At 55.4% G+C, this 20,076-nt stretch overlaps 1 protein-coding gene across 2 annotated transcripts; it reads right to left on the reverse strand.

Moving 5' to 3' along the window:
- Positions 1–178: 178 nt before the first annotated feature.
- SLC8B1 (solute carrier family 8 member B1) lies at positions 179–19,433 on the reverse strand. 2 transcript variants are annotated; one of them, XM_037052155.1, is made up of 16 exons: positions 18,762–19,433; positions 17,344–17,581; positions 13,398–13,550; positions 13,252–13,304; positions 13,047–13,104; positions 12,791–12,896; positions 12,543–12,710; positions 11,594–11,701; positions 11,134–11,193; positions 10,827–10,957; positions 8,836–8,977; positions 7,877–7,998; positions 5,432–5,585; positions 4,578–4,658; positions 3,203–3,267; positions 179–1,383 (listed from the first exon to the last, which is right to left on the reverse strand). In XM_037052155.1, the coding sequence occupies exons 2-16, from the start codon at positions 17,497–17,499 to the stop codon at positions 1,186–1,188; spliced, it is 1,755 nt and encodes a 584-aa protein (XP_036908050.1). In that variant the 5' UTR covers positions 17,500–17,581; positions 18,762–19,433; the 3' UTR covers positions 179–1,185. The 2 variants fall into 2 exon arrangements, with proteins under 2 accessions (XP_036908050.1, XP_036908051.1); XM_037052156.1 differs by having other exon boundaries at positions 18,748–19,433.
- Between the last annotated feature and the right edge of the window lie 643 nt (positions 19,434–20,076).

Genomic DNA, 20,076 nt, shown 5'->3' on the forward strand with positions numbered 1-20,076 from the left:
TTCTGGCATTGTGGGGGACATGGGGCGGTCCCACCCATGGCCTTTCTGACCCCAGCTCCGCCCCACCCCAGACATGCCACAGAGCTGAAATACCAGGCCCAACCAAGGCCTTCAGCCCTGGAACTAACCACTGGTCACATGGCCCAGGTAAGGAAGAGCTGGTAAGAGATAAGTGTTATTTTCTGTGCACTTGAAATATTTAATAACTTTTTCACTGGAAAAAAGACAGTTGAAAACCTTTACTGCCAGCATAAGGCAATGGGCAGACACGCCAACTGCTCACTGAAGCAGGTCACTGATGGCAGAAGGTGCTGGGGACGGGATGGGGGGCTCCTTGTCCTCCCAAGAGTTTGCAGGCATCGGAACTGCAGCCCAGGCCCCCCAGAGGTAGGCACCCAGCACAAGTTCCCCCCTGTTCTGCAGCTGAGGGAACCCGAGATGAAGGGCAGGGTTCGGCGGTAGCCAGCCCGAGGTGCCAGGCAGGGGTCGAGCCCAGAGCTGTCCAGCGAGGCAGCCGTGGATGGGGCCAGTGCCATGGGCTGGAGCCACTGGATTCAAGAGAATAGACGACCGTGAAGAGTTCACCCGTTTCTTTTGGCTTTACTAACGTGGTGGCTTGAAAATTCAAAATTAGGCACATGTCACATTCCATTTCTGCTGGACAGTGTGGCTCTAGAACTCAGCCCATGGCACACAGGGTGCTCTGCCCACCGAGTCCCAGTTGCCCTGACTCCTACACCTGGGTTTGGCAGCCATTTGAGCCCTGAGAAGATGCAGAAAGCAGCAGGGGACACCTTAGGGGAGGGGCCTGGGCCTCTGTCGTCTTGTCCAGCCCCGAACACTTTCCACAAGTCTCCCAATACCAGTCTGGGAGGCACCCCTTCACCCTAAACCTCAGCCTTTGAGAGGCTCTGGAGATAAGTCTATCTTCTGTCTGGAACTGTCCACCCACAATGAAGTCCAGTCTCCAAAGTCCCAGAAACCAGGCTTAGCTTTGCTCCCTGCTCACAGCGGCACCTGGGAGCCGTCCTTCGAGCCCTCACCGCACTCCGGCTGACCATGTGCCTTGGGCTCTGCAGAAGGTGCCTCTGGCTTCCATCATCCGTCTTCCATCACCTGTCTTCCACCTCACCGCCTGCAGCGGCACCTCCCGACCACCAGGTGGACCCAGACACACGGCTTCACTCACACACTCTGCAAGTGAATCACCCCGAATTCGGTGAGCAGGGCCACCACGAGAAAGCTCACGTAGAAGAGGAGCAGGCAGAAGCCGTAGACCTTGTTCAGCTGGAAGGACTGCAGCGGGACCGAGACCAGGGAACCGACGAGGCTGAGGCCCAGGGCGCCAGCCAGGATCCACACCAGCAGGCCATCTGGCTCCAGCTGGGCAGGGGACAAGGGGGAAAAGGGGGAGAGGCTGGGTCACTACAGCCAATGGCCAACTGGTGCTTGAGGGCCCCTGGCCAGGACCCAGTGAAGAAGGCCTGCCCTGTGGATGGCAATGCCCCACCTTGACCTTCAGTGTTTTAAGCCACCTGCTTTTGTCAGCCCGAGAACTAACCCAGCACGTTACATACATACGCGTATGTAACATGAAGTGGCTGAAGAATTCTCAAGTGATACAGGAAAACACAAGGAACGGAAACTGTCCCCACCCCTGCCCTCTGCCTTCTGGACTTAGCTTGTATCTAACACCCGCAGCCCCTCATCCTCCCGACCCCCACCCACAGAGGAGGAAACCGGGCAAGCAACAGAGCCCAGATGCAAGTCCCAGCTCGGAACCCATGCCCCGTCCTTGTCTCCCCCTACAGTGACGTGTGTGGATGCACACGCATGTAGGCCCTTGCCTCCAACCTGAGAATGGGGCTCGTACAGCAAGTGTGTGGTTGCGAGCAACCTGTGTTCTGCCCCCAACAGCACTCTGTGGGCCGTGGACCCTCCATGGTGCCTGATGACTTTCTAAGGGCGGGACGCTGGAAGGCGCACATTATCCATGGGAACACGGAACACAGTCCACAAAAGAACAGGCCCCGTGGGGCGCCCACCCTAGAGCCCCACTATCTGGAGCTGCCAGGGAAATTATGGAATCAATTATGAAAGGAACCATTACACCCGGGAAGAGTATAAAAATTCAGAGCACGTTTACCTTTGAAAAAGGCAAACTTGTCAAGCGAGGGTAAGTCGCTGTTTGCTTCTGGGCGTGGCCACTGTGAAAGCCCGCCTTCCTGCCAGCTAATTACTAGTCAGCCACAAGGGTCTACTCAAGGCCTAGAGGTGGGGGGCTTTGTGTCCATCCTTAAGGCCAAGGGTTGAGCCCTGCACAGGCTGAGCCCTGAAAACCATCCCTAAGCCACATCCCCTCCCCATCTTCCCCTTCCCCTTGTTCGTCTCTGCATTCAGGGCCGTCAGAACTGAGATGCGGGGGTAGGGGTGTGAACTTGCTGCCGTGAGTGGGGTGCAGTTCCCCTGTGCAATATTTTAAAACAGCACAAGTTCACCTAGGAACCTCGACTTCTTTAGAAAGTCTGGACTATCAGGTCACCTGAGGCCCACCTGAATCGCCGGTGCATTTCGATGACCAGCCAGTTCTGGACAGCATCTGAATTTTCCACCTTCACCAGTCTCCAGGGAGCTCATCTTAAAATGCAAGTTCCCAGCCCCTACCCCCTGGAATGCCTGGGCCAGGAGGTCTCTTGGGCCCCCAGGAAATTCTCAGATGCTTTTGAAGTGGGAGCACCTTTTCCCCCTAACGTGGTTCAGGGCCTTCTCCAAATCTGCTGGGCCCTGCTTCTAGAGTGTCTTTCCTCAACACAGGGCAGCTTCCTGGCCTGTCCTGTGTGCGCCGTGTTGGGATAAGGAGATCAGCCCCATTTCACAGGAGAGAAAACTGAGGCTCAGATTTCCTAACTCATTCAAAGTCCTACTGCGAGAGACTGAGCTGATGGGACCTACACCAGTATTCGGGCACCTCCTGCCCCTTCCCCGAAGGCTACATCTCATTACTGTGTGAATCCGTAAGGAATACACGTTTCAGTCCTACACCCAAAATATGTTAAAGGTGTCAGACTTGTCACAGACTTAGACAAACCTCCCAGGAAGTGTCAAGTGCTCAGGTGTGAAGGGTCCCCCATCCGGAGGACCGGAAGAGGAACAGGAAAACGGGTTGTGCAGAGGTCCCTGGCAGAAGCGACTGGCCACTCACCTTCACCTCCGGGTGGCCCCTGGAGATCTGGAGTAGGCAGCCCAGCCCCACTCCCACCAGGACATCTGCAGCCTGGCTCAGGAAAACTGCAGGAACAACCCCGACCTCACAGCCCATTGGCTTTCTTCATGACCTGTCACCCCCACCCAGCCACCCAAAACCCTACCTGAGACCCTAGCCCGTTGTAACGCCGCCAAGAAGCTGAGTGTCCAGTGGGGGTTTGCACTCAATCTGCGAGGACTGAATGAGGTGACAGAAATGCTCGGTACCTGCTGAGCATTCAGTAGATGGAGAAACTGAGGCTAGGTGAGGTAATGACTGCCCTTGGACCATCAGGGGACTGGTGACAGAGCACAGGTCAAGGCCACCCCTAGGTGCTGTTCAGGGGACCTGCTCCAGGCAGGGCACCCCACCTCCCACCCCAAACTGAGAGGTCAGGAGAGGCCAGAGTCAGGAGCACGTCTCAGTGGGAACAAAAGGGTCACAGCAGGTCTGCCTGCAAAGGTCCCCGCCAATTCTGACCATGCTCTGCCGGCTGCCTGCAATCCTGCACCCCCTTCATCATGGAGCTTGGGGAGAACGGCCCTTCAGTGCGGTTAAATAACGCCGCTTTATTTCACAACCAAACTCTCTACCACTTGTTGAATGTGTGCCACGGGCGGGGCGCTCTCCTGGGCTCTTTACTTCCTCCTCAGTCTTCACCGCCCCCGTTTGTCCTTCACTGAGGAGACGGGCAAGGTGTGTGCAAAGCCCGTGGTGCACGGGAGGCGCTGGACCTGCAACCCAAGACTGCCTGGTCTCGAAGCTCTTCCTTTCCCACAGCTCCCCGCTGCCTCACCCTGTCTGCAGGCCCACTGGCATGAGTGAGTTTTGTTGGAACAGAGGCACACCTGTTTGTTTACTTATTGCCTGTGGCTGTTTTCACACTTTCAGCGGCAAAGTTGAGTAGTTGCCAAAGAGGCCCTAAGGCCTATGAATATCTCATCTCTGGCCCTTTAGGCAAAAGCGTGCTGACTCCTGGCCCCTGTAGACCACGATTCAGAAGCAAGAGGGTGTCCCACAGGGCTCACGACAGCTCAGCGTGGGGGCTCCTGCCACTCACAGGAGCCCTAACAGTGGTCTGCCAGGCGCTCGGCGCTGACCAGGTGCCAAGCATCTCTGTCACCCCATCCGACCTTTCCAACAGCCCTTCGGAGGTGACTTCTCTCAAGAATCCCATTTCACAGCTGAGGCAGCTGAGGATCCAGCGGCCACACCGCCTGGCCCAGATGTCACAGCGAGAGCCCAGCCCGAGGTTGGCCATGGAGCACACCCACAGCTCTCGGAGCCCGTGTCACCAGCGCCGAGGTGGCTTGGGCAGCCCCAGGAAGGATACTGAAAATGATGCCACCAAAGCAGGCCGAGAACGCCATCCGTGGGTAGCCCTGGCGGGCCAGCGTGAAATCAGAGAAGACATCTGCGTGGAAACCAGAGGGGCTGTGAGTGATGAGGGGCTTCTCCTGGCCGTCCGTGGTCTTTCACTCCTTGCTTCTCACCCATGGTCATTTGGTCAACAAACGTGGGGAGAAACCCCCCGGGTCTGGCGCCAGCTGGCTGCCTGCTGTGAGGGGCCACAGTGTCCTGTTAGACGCCACCCCTCCTTATCCTTTGGACCCCACTCCTTCTCAGCAGAGGCACCTGAGGGTGTGACAAGCCACCACCAATTTGTCACCCAAGTCCCGTCTGTTGCTAGCGCATACAGTACCTCCATGCAAATTAGGGAAAGGTGCCCAAGAAGGTGAGTGGGAGGAGAGCTAGGATCGGGGCCCCCCGACCCCTTCTCCAGCTGCCCTCAGGCAGCACACAACCTGGCCAACCGGACTCGGCAGCTGCAGCCAGAGGAGTGTGTGTAGGTACGTGTGTATGTGTGAATGTCTACGCACACCACACACACCCTTACACTTTTTCAGCGTGGCTGGCTGCGTGGGCTCCATGTCCTGCCTGAATGCTGGGGAGCCACAGAAAGTTCGTGCATCAGAGAGTGCAGGAGAGGCTGGGCGTCTACCTAACCTCCCGGTTCAAGTGCAGCCCCGATGCCTGGTGACGGTCCCTCCAAAATGACAGTGGGCACTAAGCACAGGCTGAGGGCAAGTGCCCTGGCTGCCCCCACCCCAAGGCAATTCTGGCCGGGCCAGCGAAGGGCAGGGATGTGGCTGTGCTCACGCCCGCAGCCCGTGGGCCCCGAGTCACCTCCGATGCTGTTCCCCCAGGCCAGCAGCGTGAGCCCCAGGACAGTGTTGCTCAGCCGGAAGACCACACCCAGGGACCGCAAGATGTTCACCACCTCTGTGGCGGCCGCGTTGATCCACAGGGCGCTGGTCAGGAAGCCCAGGAAAGCAAAGGCCTGGGGAGGGAACAGTGTGTGGGTGGGACCAAGGCCGGCCCCCAGCAGGGACACGGCGGTGACAGGACCTACCTCAGGAGGCTGTCAGGCACATAAAACGAGTTAATGGATGCAAAGATGTTAGAGCCGAGCACACTGTGAGCACCCAGAAAAACATTAGCTCAATACTACTTTGTAAGGAAGAGGCTCCCATAGCTTTCATCAGATTTCCGGTCTATGGACCAAGTGCCACCCACCCCACCAAACTCCTGTGAGCAGGCGCTCCCCATCCCCCGCCCGTCCCCATCCCCATCCCCCGCACTCCGCTTCCTGTCTCTACAGAGCTGCCTGTGCTACACGTGTCATACAAATGACCTCATTTATTTGCACAACATGTGTCCTTCGTGACCACGTGTTCACTGAGCACAGTCTTTTCAGGACCCCTCCCTGTCTCGGCGTGTGTCAGGGCTTCGGAGACTGCCAGCAAACACCGGCTGAGAAATGTTTCTCCAAACAGTTGATTTGTTGCCCTGACCAGTACGACTCTGCGGACTGGGTGTCATCCTGCGGAGAGAAAGGTCACCGGTTTGATTCCCGGTCAGGGCGCTAGGTTGCTGGCTCGGACCCTGCCAGGGGTGTGCGGGAGACCTCCAATCGGTGTTTCTCTCGCATATTGACTCTCTCCCTTTCTTTCTCCATCCTTTGCCCTCTCTCTAAAAATAGTTATATTTTTACGGATTTTATTCATTTCTCTTTAGAGGGGAAGGGAAGGAGAGAGGGAGAGAAATACCAGTGTGTGGTTGCCTCTCATGTGTTCCCTGCTGGGAACTGGCCTGCAACCCAGGCATATGTGCCCTGACTGGGAATCGAACCCATGACTCTTTGGTTCTCAGTCTGGCGTTCAATCCACTGAGCCACACCAGCCAGGGCTAAAAATAAATATTTTTAAATGATCAATTTGCTGAAAGTTCAACCCCCTTGGGGTTGGTACCTCCATTCAGAGTTCTAAAAATAAAAACCACAATATTTTTTTTATCAGTAAAAACTGAAATGTAGAAGTGAAAAAGTAAAACACAAAGGGAGGGAGAAAGAGAGAGAGAGAGAAACACCAATGTGTGGTTGCTTCTCACGTGCCCCTCACTGGGAACCTGGCCTGCAACCCAGGCCTGTGCCCTGACTGGGAATTGAATCCACGACCCTTTGGTTCTCAGTCTGGCGTTCAATCCACTGAGCCATACCAGCCAGGGCTTAAGCAAATTTTTGAAGGTCTCTGGACACACTGCCTAAAAATTCCTTGGAGTGCTGCAGAGCAAACAGAATGGGGAAAGACCCCCACAAAGAGCAAACAGTTCCTCCACTGGCCTGAGATCGTTAGGAACCTGAGATCATTAGGTGTGTCCTGGCTAGTATCGCAGACGAGTCTGGAAGGTCTTCAAGAAGGCCAACATACCATTACCATATGGCCCAGCAGTTCTGCTCCAAAAAATCCACCCAAGAGAAGCGAGAGGGAATGTCCCCACAAAAATTTCTGCACAAATGTTCATGGCAACACTGTTCATGATATCCCCAAATATCCATCAACCACTGAACAGACACACAAAAAGCGCTATAGCCATGCAATGGAATATTACACACCCACGAAAAGGCACTACTTACTAACACATGGTACAATGTGGATACACTTGGAAAACATTGTGCTAATAAGTGAAAGAAGCCAGCCACCAAAGGCCACATATGGTAGGATGCCACTTATATAAAATGTGCAGATCAGGCACATCTACAGAGTCAAAAGCAGATTGGCAGTGGCCCGGGGACAGGAGAAGAGGGAGGACAGGGTGTGGTTGCTGGATACGGGGTTTTCTTTTTTGGGGGGGTGATGGTTGTGCAACCCTGTGAATATACAGTGGACCCTTGAACAACACAGGGGTTAGCAGTGCTGACCCCTTTGCAGTGGAAAATCCACCGATGACTACAGCCCCTGCATCCTCGGCGTTCCAACGGCGGATCGAGAATACAGCTGGCGCTGGAACAACACGGACTTGAACTATGTGGGCCCCTTTACTTGGACCCACTGAACTGTACCTTTCAAATGGGGGACTCCTATGGTATGTGCATTACATCTAAAATAAAGCTGTTACCAAAAAAAGAGAGAAGAGGACCTTGAAGAGGCACAACAGCCCTCGAATGTGGCTTTAAAGACCTGTCATTGCAGAAAGCGATTACTGGCCTAACTACCCCCAAAGCACAAACAGGACATCTGTCTGGAAGACCTCAGTGTCCCCATCCCAGCTTGGAGACCCCAGAATCCTTACCCAGTGAAGCCTGGGGGGCTTGCTGTTGGATGTGGCAAAGAAGGTGATGGCAGCCAAGGCTGTCCCCACGATCAGCACTACGCCCCAGACAGGAAAGAGGCCGCCTATCTCATAGACGCCGTCTGCAGAGGGAAGAGAAAGGGAACTGGTGCTCCCCACGGCTTCAAGGGGACACCTCCACCTGGAGGCCCCCCTAGAATGACCGAGGAGGTCTGGCAGTGAGAGACCCACAGATGAAACCCACATACATACAATCATTTGGATACAAGAGATAGCTCCCATGGACCCAGCCCTGTCCCAGGCACGTTAGGGCAATGAAGAAATTAAAGAGAGCTGCTGTCCCCAGGCTAGTCACAAAGGACCTAAAAGACAGGTAGGTGTGTGAAAAACAGACACTCTCCAGCCTTCTGTTAAGGAACTGGCATGGGGAGGGCTAAGAGCACTCACCACCCTCACCCTGCCCCACACCCATGGCAGACATCGTTAATCAACCATAATGCTTCTGTCCAACAGAGCTATTGGCAGCGCCCTCCAGCCAGGCATTGCCAATGGATGGGCATCGCTGCACGAGCTGAACTGGTCTCACCCCACACTGATCCTGGAGCCCAGCACTTGCGCTCTTGGTAAGTCCACTCTGAGAACCAGTCCACTATAGGGTTATGAAGGTTCCAGAGGCTTCACATGAAAGCACTAAGGGGAGGAAACCCTTCCGGTAGGCAGAGCACTCTGGAACCCTCCACACACCACCCTTTTTACCACGACGGAGTCGGTGCTGGTCTCACAGGCAATGGATGGTTGGACGGCCCCAGTACATGCATGCAACAAGGCGTTCCTTCCATTGTTTTAGTCGGGCTCCCTGGCTTGCAAACGTCAGCAGGCACAAGCCTCACGTTGGGGGCTGAGCACATGAAATCTCTCCTACAACACATTGTCGGGGGGGGGGGGGCGTGGATACTCACAGGTGCCCGACTGCAGGGTCAGGACCAAGACCAGGGGGCTGATCACCAGGTGCAGGCAGTTGAGGGGCCGTTTCCAGTTTCTGTCTTCCTTGTCGGGGTCCACCAGGGGGACAGTGAGGAGCAGTAGGAACTCCACGGGCAGCTGTCGGGTGTGAGAAGGCAAGACGGTGTCGGCAGGGAGACCTGGGTCTGGGCTGGGTGCACCCGGAGCTCAGTTTCTAAGCACATGGCTGTGGCTGCTGGAGCTGGGCCACAAGCCTGGGCCCCTAAGACGCCGCACCCCGGGGCCCCGTGCACCACACCGGCGGGCTCCCTGCTGGCTCTGTAGGATGGCGGGGTCTAAAATCAGTGTCCGCAGGGCCGCGCGCCTCCTGGGGGCCGGACGAGGGAATCCGTTTCCTTGGCTGTCCCAGCTCTGACCGGGGCTGCCTGCGTTTCTTGGTCCCACGTCGCCCTGAGCCGTGCTCCTGTGGCAGCATCTCCTCTGAGCCTACCTCTCTGCCTCCCTCTTCCCTCAGAAAGACCCTTGTGGTACCACTGGGTCCATCTGGATCACCCAGGCCCAGGATAGCCTTCCGTCTTGAGATCCTCCATCGCATCTGCAAAGTCTCTGTTGCCACCTGAGTAAGGTGTCCACAGGTTCTGGACGAGCAAGGGCATCCTTGGGGAGGGCGTTATTCGGCCAGCCGCAGCACCTCACCCACTCCTCCTGACACCGACCCCACTCAGAGGAACTAGTGTTCTCCTACCTAACAGATGAAGAGGCTGAGGCTCAGAGAGGTTCAAGAACCTCTCCAAAGCCACCCAGAGGGCATGTGCAGCTGGGACACAGGGCCAGCGCCTTGCTTTGAGCCAATTAACTAAATTAGTGATGACTTTTAGCGAGTGTTTTTTCTATGCTAGGCACCAGACTCAGCCCTTCACGCATACGAGTTGATTAAATTGTCACAGGCACTGGGGTAGTCTGGGTACGGTCTGCAATTCTTCAATCCCCTCCTGCAAGACTTTGTCACATACTTTGTCAAGGGACTAAAATGTTGCAGGATCTGTTTCCCGGTCCCGTTTTGGTTGATCTTGGTCGCATCACTTGCTTTGACCAAAGGGCTGTGGGTGAATATGACGTGACCATAGGTTTAAAATGTGCTTGTGAGGTTTGCCTTGGTCTTTTCTGTCAGGAAAAGGGCAGGGTCCCAAGTCCCCACTGGCCCCAGACCTGAGCGCTGACCACAGCCTGAAGACAGAGTCACCCCAGATGACCCCAACTATTGTCACTGTAAGTCCATGAGAGTCTGAGGTCACTTGTTACGCAGCTTTGTTGCAGCAATCACTTACTGATACAAACAACTGCTGTAGAAAGGCACTATCATTATCCCCAGTGTAGAGTGGAGGAAACAGGAGCTCAGAGAGGTGAGGGACTTGCCCAAGGTCATGCTGCAGCCAGAGCCACTGAAGGGTGCAAACATAGTCCGTTATGGGCCCCCGGGGCCGAGGAAGCCTAAAGCGGACACCGATGGAGGTTTCCAAGTTCTCTCCAGGAGGACAGAAAGGCTGTGAGGTGAGACCGCTGACTTTTGGTCTGGCGGGTGCAAGGCGGATGGGCAATGGCTGTAGCTGGGTCTCATGCACACCCCCAGCTTGGGCAGGCCTGTTCACACCCAGACCTCAGGGCACACTCAGCCCAAGGAAGCGACGGGGGTCAGGAACACTCGGTGCTCTCCCCACTGGAGCTCACCTTGACCCAGTCCCTCACCTGGTTGGGAGGGGCCCCTCCTCCTCCCTCTCTGTCTTGGCGGGGGTGCTCTCCTGCCATGGGGGGCAGAGCCCCAGGTCAGGCCGTCAGCCAAGCTCCACGACTCAGCTTCCCCATTGAGTCCCAGGTGATCGCATTCCAAGAGGGTCCCAGCAGACCTCCTCCCCGCTCAGTGAGTCAGGGAAGGTTGGGTGGCCACTGTCCTGGAGCCAGGAGCCCAGGCCCAGGGTCGCCCTCCTACCTTGAGCACCTTGAGGGCCCTCCAGTGTGCCGACTTGCTCCTCCACTTCCTGTAGTCCAGCGGGTTGAGGGCCCAGACCAGGATCTGAGCCGTGGTCTCCTGGTAGGAAAGCAGCGGCTGGTACTCTTCCCCTGGGTGTGCAAGGTAGCGAGGGGCGGGTGTCTGGGCCTGACTCAGCCTCCGGGAAAATCTCTCCCCTCCCACTGTCTCTCGACCCCTGGAAGGAGGAAAAACCCACTCCACCCCCAACCAACCCAGCCCTGGTACCCGGCCCCCGCCCCAGTGGGGCACAGGGCCCTGGACTCACCATAGTCATAGCTATTGGTGGGAGAGGATACCCTCTCCTCCTCAGAATCTGAGAGCATCTCTGTAGCAGACAGGGATGTGTCACATGAGCCAGCAGAAGAGTCCAGACCCTCCCCACCCCTGTTCCAGAACAGGGCCCCTCTGGGCAGCTTGCAGGGTGCCTGGGGCCAGCCCCTCTGTATTTTGGATTTCTCAGCAATCACTATGCACACTCAGAGTGAGAAAATCCAACTCATGAACAAATGCAATGATAGAGTTAGTGACCTTGGACATGGCAAGTGACGAGGAGGCTTCACCAGCATGAGAGAAAGCACGGAGGTGGGACTTTGGGGGAATGAGCAGAAAAAGTACAAGGAGGAGGTGGGCCAATGGCAAAGGCCTCCAGAGATGTAGGCAGTGGCGAGGGGCGCAGAGGGTGACGGCCTCCCCTGGTCTTCCTGGGGGCCCCGAACGACCCTTACCTGGGGTGGCTGGCATGGAGTAGACCAGCGACCTCCTCCGCTGCCACTGGTAGATCCAGGTGCAGAGGACCACGGTGACCACGTAGAATACATACAAGCCCAGGTACCCTGCAGACAAGGGCGCAGCCTGTCACCAAGTGGCGGCCTGGCCACAGGGCCTGGAGGGCAGGGACTGTCAGTTCCGCTGTGGGTACCCGGGGATGTGTTCGCCCAGCTCAATACCAGCAGCAAACGGCCACTTCCTGCAGCCTCCTCCCCACTCCCCTGCCTTCCTCGACGCACCACCCCTTCTCATCCTGGGCCCTAATCATCCAGCAACCAAGGACATAATGGCTGACTCAGACAGTGGCCCCCAGAACCCCACCCAGGAGCTAGGGGTCGGTGTCCCGCTCTGTGCCCCAGGAGGCCCAGCCACCAATGAGAAGGCAGCTGGGGAGAGTCAGGAGTACTTCTTCCCCACTCCCTCCCGCTGTGGTGCCCTGTCTGTAGCAGGGCCTGTGACCCTCCATGGCTGTAGCTCATGCTGTGAGGCCCCAGCTCTGGGCCTCCAGCCCTCGGTAGACTCCAGGCCCCACATTCCCTGCCCCTTCAGCTGTGGGGGCAGCAGCACCCACAGTTGCGGGTCCCTGCATGTCTGTGCACCTCAGGGTACCTTGTTGATTTCCCTAACCCCCTGCAAACCGTTCCTCCGTCTACGTCCCCTGAACCACCTGAATGGAATGTGTGTGCTGCTGGTGCCCTGACATGGCCGCACCGGGCACCCGGCTCTGAACATCCCCCACCCCTGCTCGGCCCGGCCCTGTGTGGTTATCCAAACTGTATGTTCCCTCTTTGACTCGGGCTGGCCTGAGCAGGGTTTCCACCACTTGGCACCGACAGAGCCCGGTCCCCCTGTGCCTCCCTGCCAGCAGCCCTGGGATGACCCCGCCCCTGCCCCGTGGCTGCTCACCCAGGGCCCAGACCAGCGTGACCCTGCCGAGGTAGAGCGCGTAGAAGATCAGGAACACGGCTGCCATGTAGAAAATGATGTCTCTGAGGAAGGGCCTGGAGGCGGCCGTGAAGGGACGCAGGATGGCGATGCCGCCGGCCACCACAGTGGTCACCAGCACGCCCGCGCCTGCAGGACAGGATGCCAAGTTGAGTCCGCCCTGCGCTTCTGCCTACTTACCCCCCACCCGAAGCTGGGGCTGCTCATACCAAACAGTGCCCCGAAGGCCAGGCCGGCTGTGTGGGGGTCCGAGAAAGCCACCACGGCGCTGAAGATGTCGGGTGCACCGTTCCCAAAGGCCAGGAAGGTGACGCCATGGGAGAGCATGTCAAGGCAGGGTTCAATGCAGAGACCCCAGCCTGCCCAGGACTTTCCTGGGCCCTGTGCTGCCACCCCTGTGTCCCAGCCACACCCCTCCTTCTTTCCTCCCTCCCTCCAGGGTGCAGGACCTGGACGAAAGGATACTGCCACATTGTGGGATAGCTTGAGAGTGGTAGAAATGGCTGACAAGTTAGGGCAGAAACTACAGAGAAGAAGCAAATGGTGAGGACTCCGCAGTGAGTGACCCCTGTTCCTACCCTCCCCCCAAACCTAGGGCCACCCAGGGTCAATCTCCCAAGACCCTGTGTGTCCATCTATAAGCTGGACGTGCATCCAGAGCCAAACTCACAACTTCTCCGCGGTGACTCCCAGAATCAGAAAGAGGTAAAGCAGCCAGAGACCCTGGGTTGGGGGAGCGGGAGGGGGAAGGGAGCGTTAAGTCCAGACTGGACCCCCGGCCCACCCACTGGCTCCTGGGGGCAAGGCCTTACTTACATAGAGGGTGATGGCCAGAGGGAGGAGGTTGGGGGGGAAGTGGCAGAAGATGCCTTCCAGGTAGTTCAGGTAGCCCCCATCACTGTGGCAGTCGGGGTTGGTCCGGATGAAGTCACAGCGGTCAGAAACGTTCAGGCCGCACACATCACGGCACTGCAGAGAGGACAGGGTGAGGGGACGTCAGGGGTCGACGCTCTGAGGGTCACCAGGGCCCATCTAAGCAGCTGAGGACAGCTCCCTTCAGCCTGGCCTCCAAGCTCCCCATTCCCTCTAGGTACCAGCTGCACACTTTCGTTGTTTAAATGGAAACTCGTGTTTGAAAGTAACATAGGAACTGAGCCAAGGGACTCAGCTGGTTGGAGCATTGTCCCGTGTACCAAAAGGTCGCCAGTTCGATCCCTGGTCAGGACACATTCCTAGGTTGAGGTTCGATCCCTGGTCTGGGCACATATGGGAGGCAACCAACCAATATTTCTCTCTCACATCTCCCCTGCCTTTCTTCTCTCTCTAAAATCAATAAATGTATCCTCAGATGAGGATTAAAAATAATCAATGTAATACATTAATGTAATAAATCACATTAAATTAATGTTGTAAATCAAATAATATATGCACTGATTATTAATAATAAAACAAAATTAACACAAGCAATTCATGAATACATGTTTGTCCCAAACAAAACCAAAAACAAACAAATTTTATGATATATAAAAATTTCTAAATTCCTCCTCCTCCTCCCTGCCCCCCATAATCCCACCTCTCCCCAAAGGTCCTGCCACGATCAGTTTGAAGCCCACCCTTACAGACATTTCTCAGGTTGATAACATTTGCATGTATGACCTGTTTTACAGTTTGGTTTGTCTTATAGAAACAGGCCCATCCTGAATTTCTTGTTTCTGCAATTTGCTTTATACTAATATATCAAAATACAATGAAGAAGAGGGTGATAAAAGTCGAAAACCTCCTGAGTGATTTCTACATGCCGGGCACAGCTCTGGGAGCTTAAATATCACTCAGGTAGTCTACACAACTTGGTGAGGGACGTGCTATGAACAAGCCCGTGATACAGGTAAGGAGACTAAGGCAGTGTCCGGGGTCCACTCGGTGGTAGAATCAGGTGGAAACCCAGGCTGTTTGAGCCTCTAGAACCCCTATTCTTACTACCACACCCCCTTTATTTCTTTTATTGATTGATTTTTTTAGACAGAGGAAAAGAGAGAAAAGAGAAACATCAATTTGTTATTCTACCTATCTATGGATTCACTGGTTGTATATGCCCTGGCCGGGATCAAACCCGCAACCTTGGTGTATCAGGACGGCGCTCTAACCGACGGAGCCACCTGGCCAGGGCACTGCCGTCATTTCAGCAGCTGCAGAGTGTATGGGATACTGTGAATGCTCCGTAGTGGAGGTTGCATTTCCCCACCAGTGAACTCTGGGTGTGTTTAATTTCCCAATGATGCCAATGACGAATCTCCTTGCACATGACTCTCGGAGCACACGTGAGACCACTTCGTCGGAGAGAATTGTAGAAGTGAAAGTGTTGAGTCAAAGCAGACCCTAATCTGGGTTCCTCCAGAGACAAGAGCTGATGGGCGTACCTCATTTAGGGCCCTCGGCAGATACTGCGTTTCTTACAGATTGAACGTCTGGGGGTCAGCCCTGGGTCAGGCAAGGCTATGGGCGCCGTTTTCCCAACCACATTTGCTCTCCTTGAGTCTCTGTGTTGCAGTTTGGTAATTCTTGAAATATTTCAAACTTTTTCACCAACACTACACAGTACAATATAAAGTTAACTTTTATATGCACTGAGAAGCCAAAAAATCCACATGACTCACTTTATTGCACTATTTACTTTATTGCAGTGGCCTGGGACCGAACTTACAATACCTCCAAGGTATGTCTGTATAGGTCAGTGATATATTTGGGAGTGTATGGGATACAAATCCCAACACCGGGAGGTGGGATGGGGAGGGGAAAGCCAGTGCAGGCTGGATTGAGACTGTTCCCACCTTGGGCCAGTCACCCTGCAGGCAAGGGAGCTGGGAATTTTTTTATCCACCAGCCCCATGGGTCATCAAGGAGGAATGCTGGGGAGCGAGAGGTTAGCTTCCTGGCATTTGCACTTTCCTTGCTAAGGGTGGTTCTGGAAAAAGATACCAGCAACTAGAAGTCAGCAGAAGCCCATCAACACGGTAGGGTCCAAAGGACACAGGCAGGGCTCAGGGCAGGGCACATCCTCCACGGACAGGTAAACATCTCCCAATGCCCTCCCCAAAGCCACACTACACCGGCTCCCAGCTGCCACGGTTCAGTTCAGGCCAGTGTGGTGGAAACCTCAGGTTCAAGGGCAAGCCTGATTACTTAGGAAGTGAAGCGCTCTTTTCCTGTGTTAACCGCCATTGGTCTTCCTTCTTTGAACAACCAGTTTTGTTTTTTTTTTCGATTGGAATATTTGCTTCTTCTTCTTGACTCAGAGGAGCCACCTAATGGATATTAGCCTTTGTCATCTGTCACGGCATGCCATGCATTTGCTTGGGCAATGCCTTCTGCTTTGTGGGCTGATAAGAGCGGCCCTCCGGAAAGGGACCTCAAGGGGTGATCTGATCATAAATCGCCAAGTCTGTAACTCCACTGAAAGGTTTTATCCTGCCCTGCCTGTTGTTCCTGTGCCCTAGGTGAGGAACACCAGAAGTAACACCTCTTTGACAGGGCATTAACCCTCAAGAGGGCACCTGATCTTGTTCCCCATCCCGTAATCCCACCCCCACCCGGCTTTCTCCAGTTTTCCACACAGCTCCCTCCTCAAGTTCAAAGGCATGAAAAGAACCTGCAAAACTGTTCCTCTCCAGGGCATTTAAAATCTCGCTCCCTGGCCTATGTTCTTCGTTTAGCTCAAACTTTTAGAAAAATTCTCTCCAGGTACAACAACAGCCCAGAAGGTCCCCCTTCTTGGACGTTTTGTTTGACAGCTTCATCAAAACCACCTCGCATCCATTGGAAGGACTATTATTAAAAATAAGTAAGCGCTGGCAAAGGTGTGGAGAAATTGGAACCCTAGTCCCCTGTGGGGGGGGGACATGAAGTGGAGTCACCTTTGACTCCTCTATTTCCCCACCACCGCCCCCCTCCACCTAATCCATCCATATATCTCACTCACTGTCCCTCCGGCACTTACCCCAGATCTCACCATTTCTTTCCTGTCTCCCACACCCACCGTCGCTCATCGGGGGAGCTGCAGGAGCCTCCCCACTGGTCCCCTTGCTGCCACTCTCAACCCGGAGAAGCCAAAGAGGTCCCCTGAAGAAATACATCTGATTTTGACAGCGCTCTGCTCAAAACTCTCCATTGGCTCCCCACTATCCTAAAATAAATCTCACCTCCTAGCCTCAGCGTATAAGGCCTTTTATAATCTGCCCACCACTCCCTCTCCATCCTTGTCTCTCAGCTCTCTTCCCCTCACTCACTCTGTCCCAGCCATTCTGGCCTCTCACTGCCAGGGGAACACACTAAGCTAGTTCCTGCATCAGGGCCTTCGCACTCACTGTTCTCTTCTGCCTGGAATCCTCTGCTCTCAGAGGTCTGGGCAAGCGGCTTCTTTTCTTCCTTCTTGGCTCAAAGGTCATTTCCCCTAGAAGCCATCTGTGACCACCCAATCTGAAACAGCTGTTAATGTACCCGCCCCCTTACAGCTCCGCCTCCCCAATGTCACCTGATCCTGTTATTTGCAGCATCTTACCACCTGAACTTCACATGTTTACATCTTTATCTGACCTCCCAGAAAACTGTTTGCTCCATGAAGGCAGGGATTTGTGTCCCTCTTGTTCCCTGGTTTATCCCAGGCATCAGCTGAGCGCCTGGCACATAGTAGGTACTCAATACATATTTGTTGATTGGATGAGCACACCCCCACCTGATGGTGCCAACTTCCCTCCCGGATACTCACATCCACAACGAGAGTCTGGTTCACACCTGAGGCTGGAAGTGGGGGGTCGGTGTGGGCCCATGTCCATGGGCCACTGGGCCCGGACCCTGTCTCCACCATTGGCAGCACACAGAGCAGACACAGCACCCAGTGCAGATTCAGTCGTCCACTGGCCATCAGCCCCCAGGGGGCCTCCCCTTCACCCTCTGCTTCCCCTTCTTCAGTGTTTCAGTTCCAAATGGCTAGCAGCTCCAGACACCTGCAGGTCGGGGGTGAGAAGGACAGCCAGCGTCACCGAAGACCCCAAGACCCGGCAGGAGGGGCCCGAAAACTTTTTCAACGGAGCCTCTGCCCTCCCTCCTCCCCCAACCAGAGAAAAACCAATGTAGAAACCCACATTCTGGATGGAAGTTCCCGGAGGAGCCCAGGCCACCCCCCCACACCACTGGTTCAGTAATCAGATTAGATATACCCTTTTTCCTGTGCCCCAGTAATGTCTCCATGGAAACCTAGGACCCTCCCCCCCAGCCTGAAACCAGAATATGGAGGCTGGAGGGGATGATCCTGAGATTCAGAATCCAGATTGCCGCCTCTGGGGGCCCACTGGGTGAGATAAAGACAGGAAGAGGGCAATGGTGGGAATGCTGCAAGTCCTCAGAACAAACAAACAAACAAACAAACAAAACCATACATTTTCTCTTGGGGGTGGACATGGCCACCAGTTTGAGGCTACTAAGCAATCCTGCTGTTCTACGTCTTACAATGAGTCAAGCTCTTAACAGTAATGGTCTCCCTCAATCCCCACACATTGCCCCGCGGGGGACAAGGTTATTGCTCCCCCTTTTACAGATGAGCAACCTGGGGCAAAGAGCTAGATCGGTTCCTCACTCTCTGCCACACCGCCTTGCCTCCCTCAACTGGTTCTCAGAATGCCTCCGGAGGGATTACTGTCCCCACCCCTCTTCAGAGGAGGGAGCTGGGCTCCGAGGAGTTCCACAGTCTGCCTGAGGTCACACAGCCAGGAGGCTTCCAAAAGCCAACAGCGCCTCAGACACGGAATCCACGCTCAGAAGGACGTGAATTGCTCCGAGTCCTACAAGCAGTTAGCAGATTCCGGCTGGACCCTGCCCGCCCCCCAGCCCCCCTACCACCAGGACCAAAACTTCATTTCCTCCCAAAGAAACTGAACTGAAAAGAAAAATCTTTGGCACACGAATTTCCTTCTTTTGGCTCTTCCACACGTTGTAGATGAGCATGTTTTATTTTTGCCATCAAGAAAAAAGCCCAGAAAACGTTTGCGGTTTTTTTGCAAGAATTGCACAGGCGGTTGTTTCTCAACGTCCTGGCGAGGGCAGGCGGAGGCCCCGAGGGACAAAAGGGGAGAGGTACGGGCAGAGGCGGCCGGTCCCAGCACTTTCCCCTCACCTGTTGCCTCTCACCTCTTTTGTTGGTCTCCAGAATTTTGCTTGGCACCGACTTGGAAGCGCTGACCTGCAGCCAGAAACTCCAAGTTTCCAATGCAGTGCCAGCCACTTAGCGAGCTGGGCAGCCTTCGGGAGATCACGTCACCTCTCTGAGCCTCTGGTTCTTCCGTAAAATGGAGACAAATGCTGGCCCATGAGAGCATACAGTAATAAGGGTTCAATAAGTGCTCGCGCCTTGGGTGCCCCCAACTTCACGATGAGCACCCGTCTCCTCCCTGAGGGTCGCGTAGGTTTTGTACTCGTTCACCAGGGGGCATTTATTGGGCGCCTCCGGTGCGCCCATCCGGTGCCCAGCGCTCAGACGTTCGGAAGTTCTGCAAACCTAATAGGAAGGTGCGGACGCAGAAAATCGGGACAGCCACCACCGTGGCGGCTGCACTGTCTATCAAAGTGCTCAGTTTCTCAATCCCGACAGATGTGGAGAACTTGAACTCCGGTGCCGGGGCTTCCCACCATGCCCCAGGGGGCGGGCAGGCTCTTCCTACCTCGTGCCTCCGAGCCTCGGACCCGAAACTTCCGAACCTCGACCTCTCCGGGCCTCGCGGCCTTCCTAGTCACCGCCCGAGCGCCGGCACCACCCAACCTCCAGACACCGCCCGCCGGAGAGCCCCGCCCGCTGCAGCGTCCCGGGCTGGTCTCCGAGCTAGTCCCGGGCTCTTACGGCCCCGGCCCAAGGACACGCCCCTCAGGGCTCGCCCCGCCCCTGTCCTTAAAGGCACAGGCTCCCGGGGAGGTGCCGAGGGTCTCACTCTCCACTCTCCTTTGAGCCCTTTGCCCTTCGGTTCTGCTTTCGCCACTAAAGCAGAAGCAGAGCTGAAACCAAATGGGTAAAGACAGCTGGAGGCGGGAGAGAGGAAGTTAGAGGGTGAAACTAAAGGGTTCTGTTCCAGAGGGAGGGGAGGCGAGAAGACGCCAAAACGCCTCCAGTAATGGATGGTGATAAGGAGTATTGGAGAAGGTCTGGGGTGAGGAGGGCCCCGCCTTACCCACAAATATTCCAGCTGTCCTGCCCGAAATACCTCTATGCGAGCAACCTCCTAGCTGGGTTGAGCACTTCCCTCACCTAGCATCACTTTTAAGAGAAGGGTAAGGCAAACTGGTCTGGATAAGGGGATTAGTGATCTACTCATCCTGGCAGAAGAGTCCTCCTCCCTAGTTTCCCAGGCTCCTGGGGAAAGTTCTGGTCACCTGTGTCTTCCCTGCCACTGGCCTTGGGAGAACACCCGTGCCCGAATGGGGTGATGAAGCTGGGAGGCCGTGTCTCCTCCGG

Source organism: Sturnira hondurensis, unplaced genomic scaffold (assembly GCF_014824575.4).
Source record: "Sturnira hondurensis isolate 20B ecotype Veracruz unplaced genomic scaffold, ASM1482457v3 Scaffold0007406, whole genome shotgun sequence".
NCBI lineage: Eukaryota > Metazoa > Chordata > Mammalia > Chiroptera > Phyllostomidae > Sturnira > Sturnira hondurensis.

What these genes read in the sequence shown, in the direction of transcription:
- SLC8B1 (XM_037052155.1), bottom strand. Translation starts at nt 17,499, where the DNA reads ATGGCCAGTGGACGACTGAATCTGCACTGGGTGCTGTGTCTGCTCTGT. An exon ending in CTGGGGGAACAGCATCGGAG is followed by an intron (nt 4,659 to 5,431) that starts GTGACTCGGGGC and finishes GTTTCCACGCAG; the next exon opens with ATGTCTTCTCTGATTTCACG. An exon ending in GGGGCCACCCGGAGGTGAAG is followed by an intron (nt 1,384 to 3,202) that starts GTGAGTGGCCAG and finishes TCCCCTGCCCAG; the next exon opens with CTGGAGCCAGATGGCCTGCT.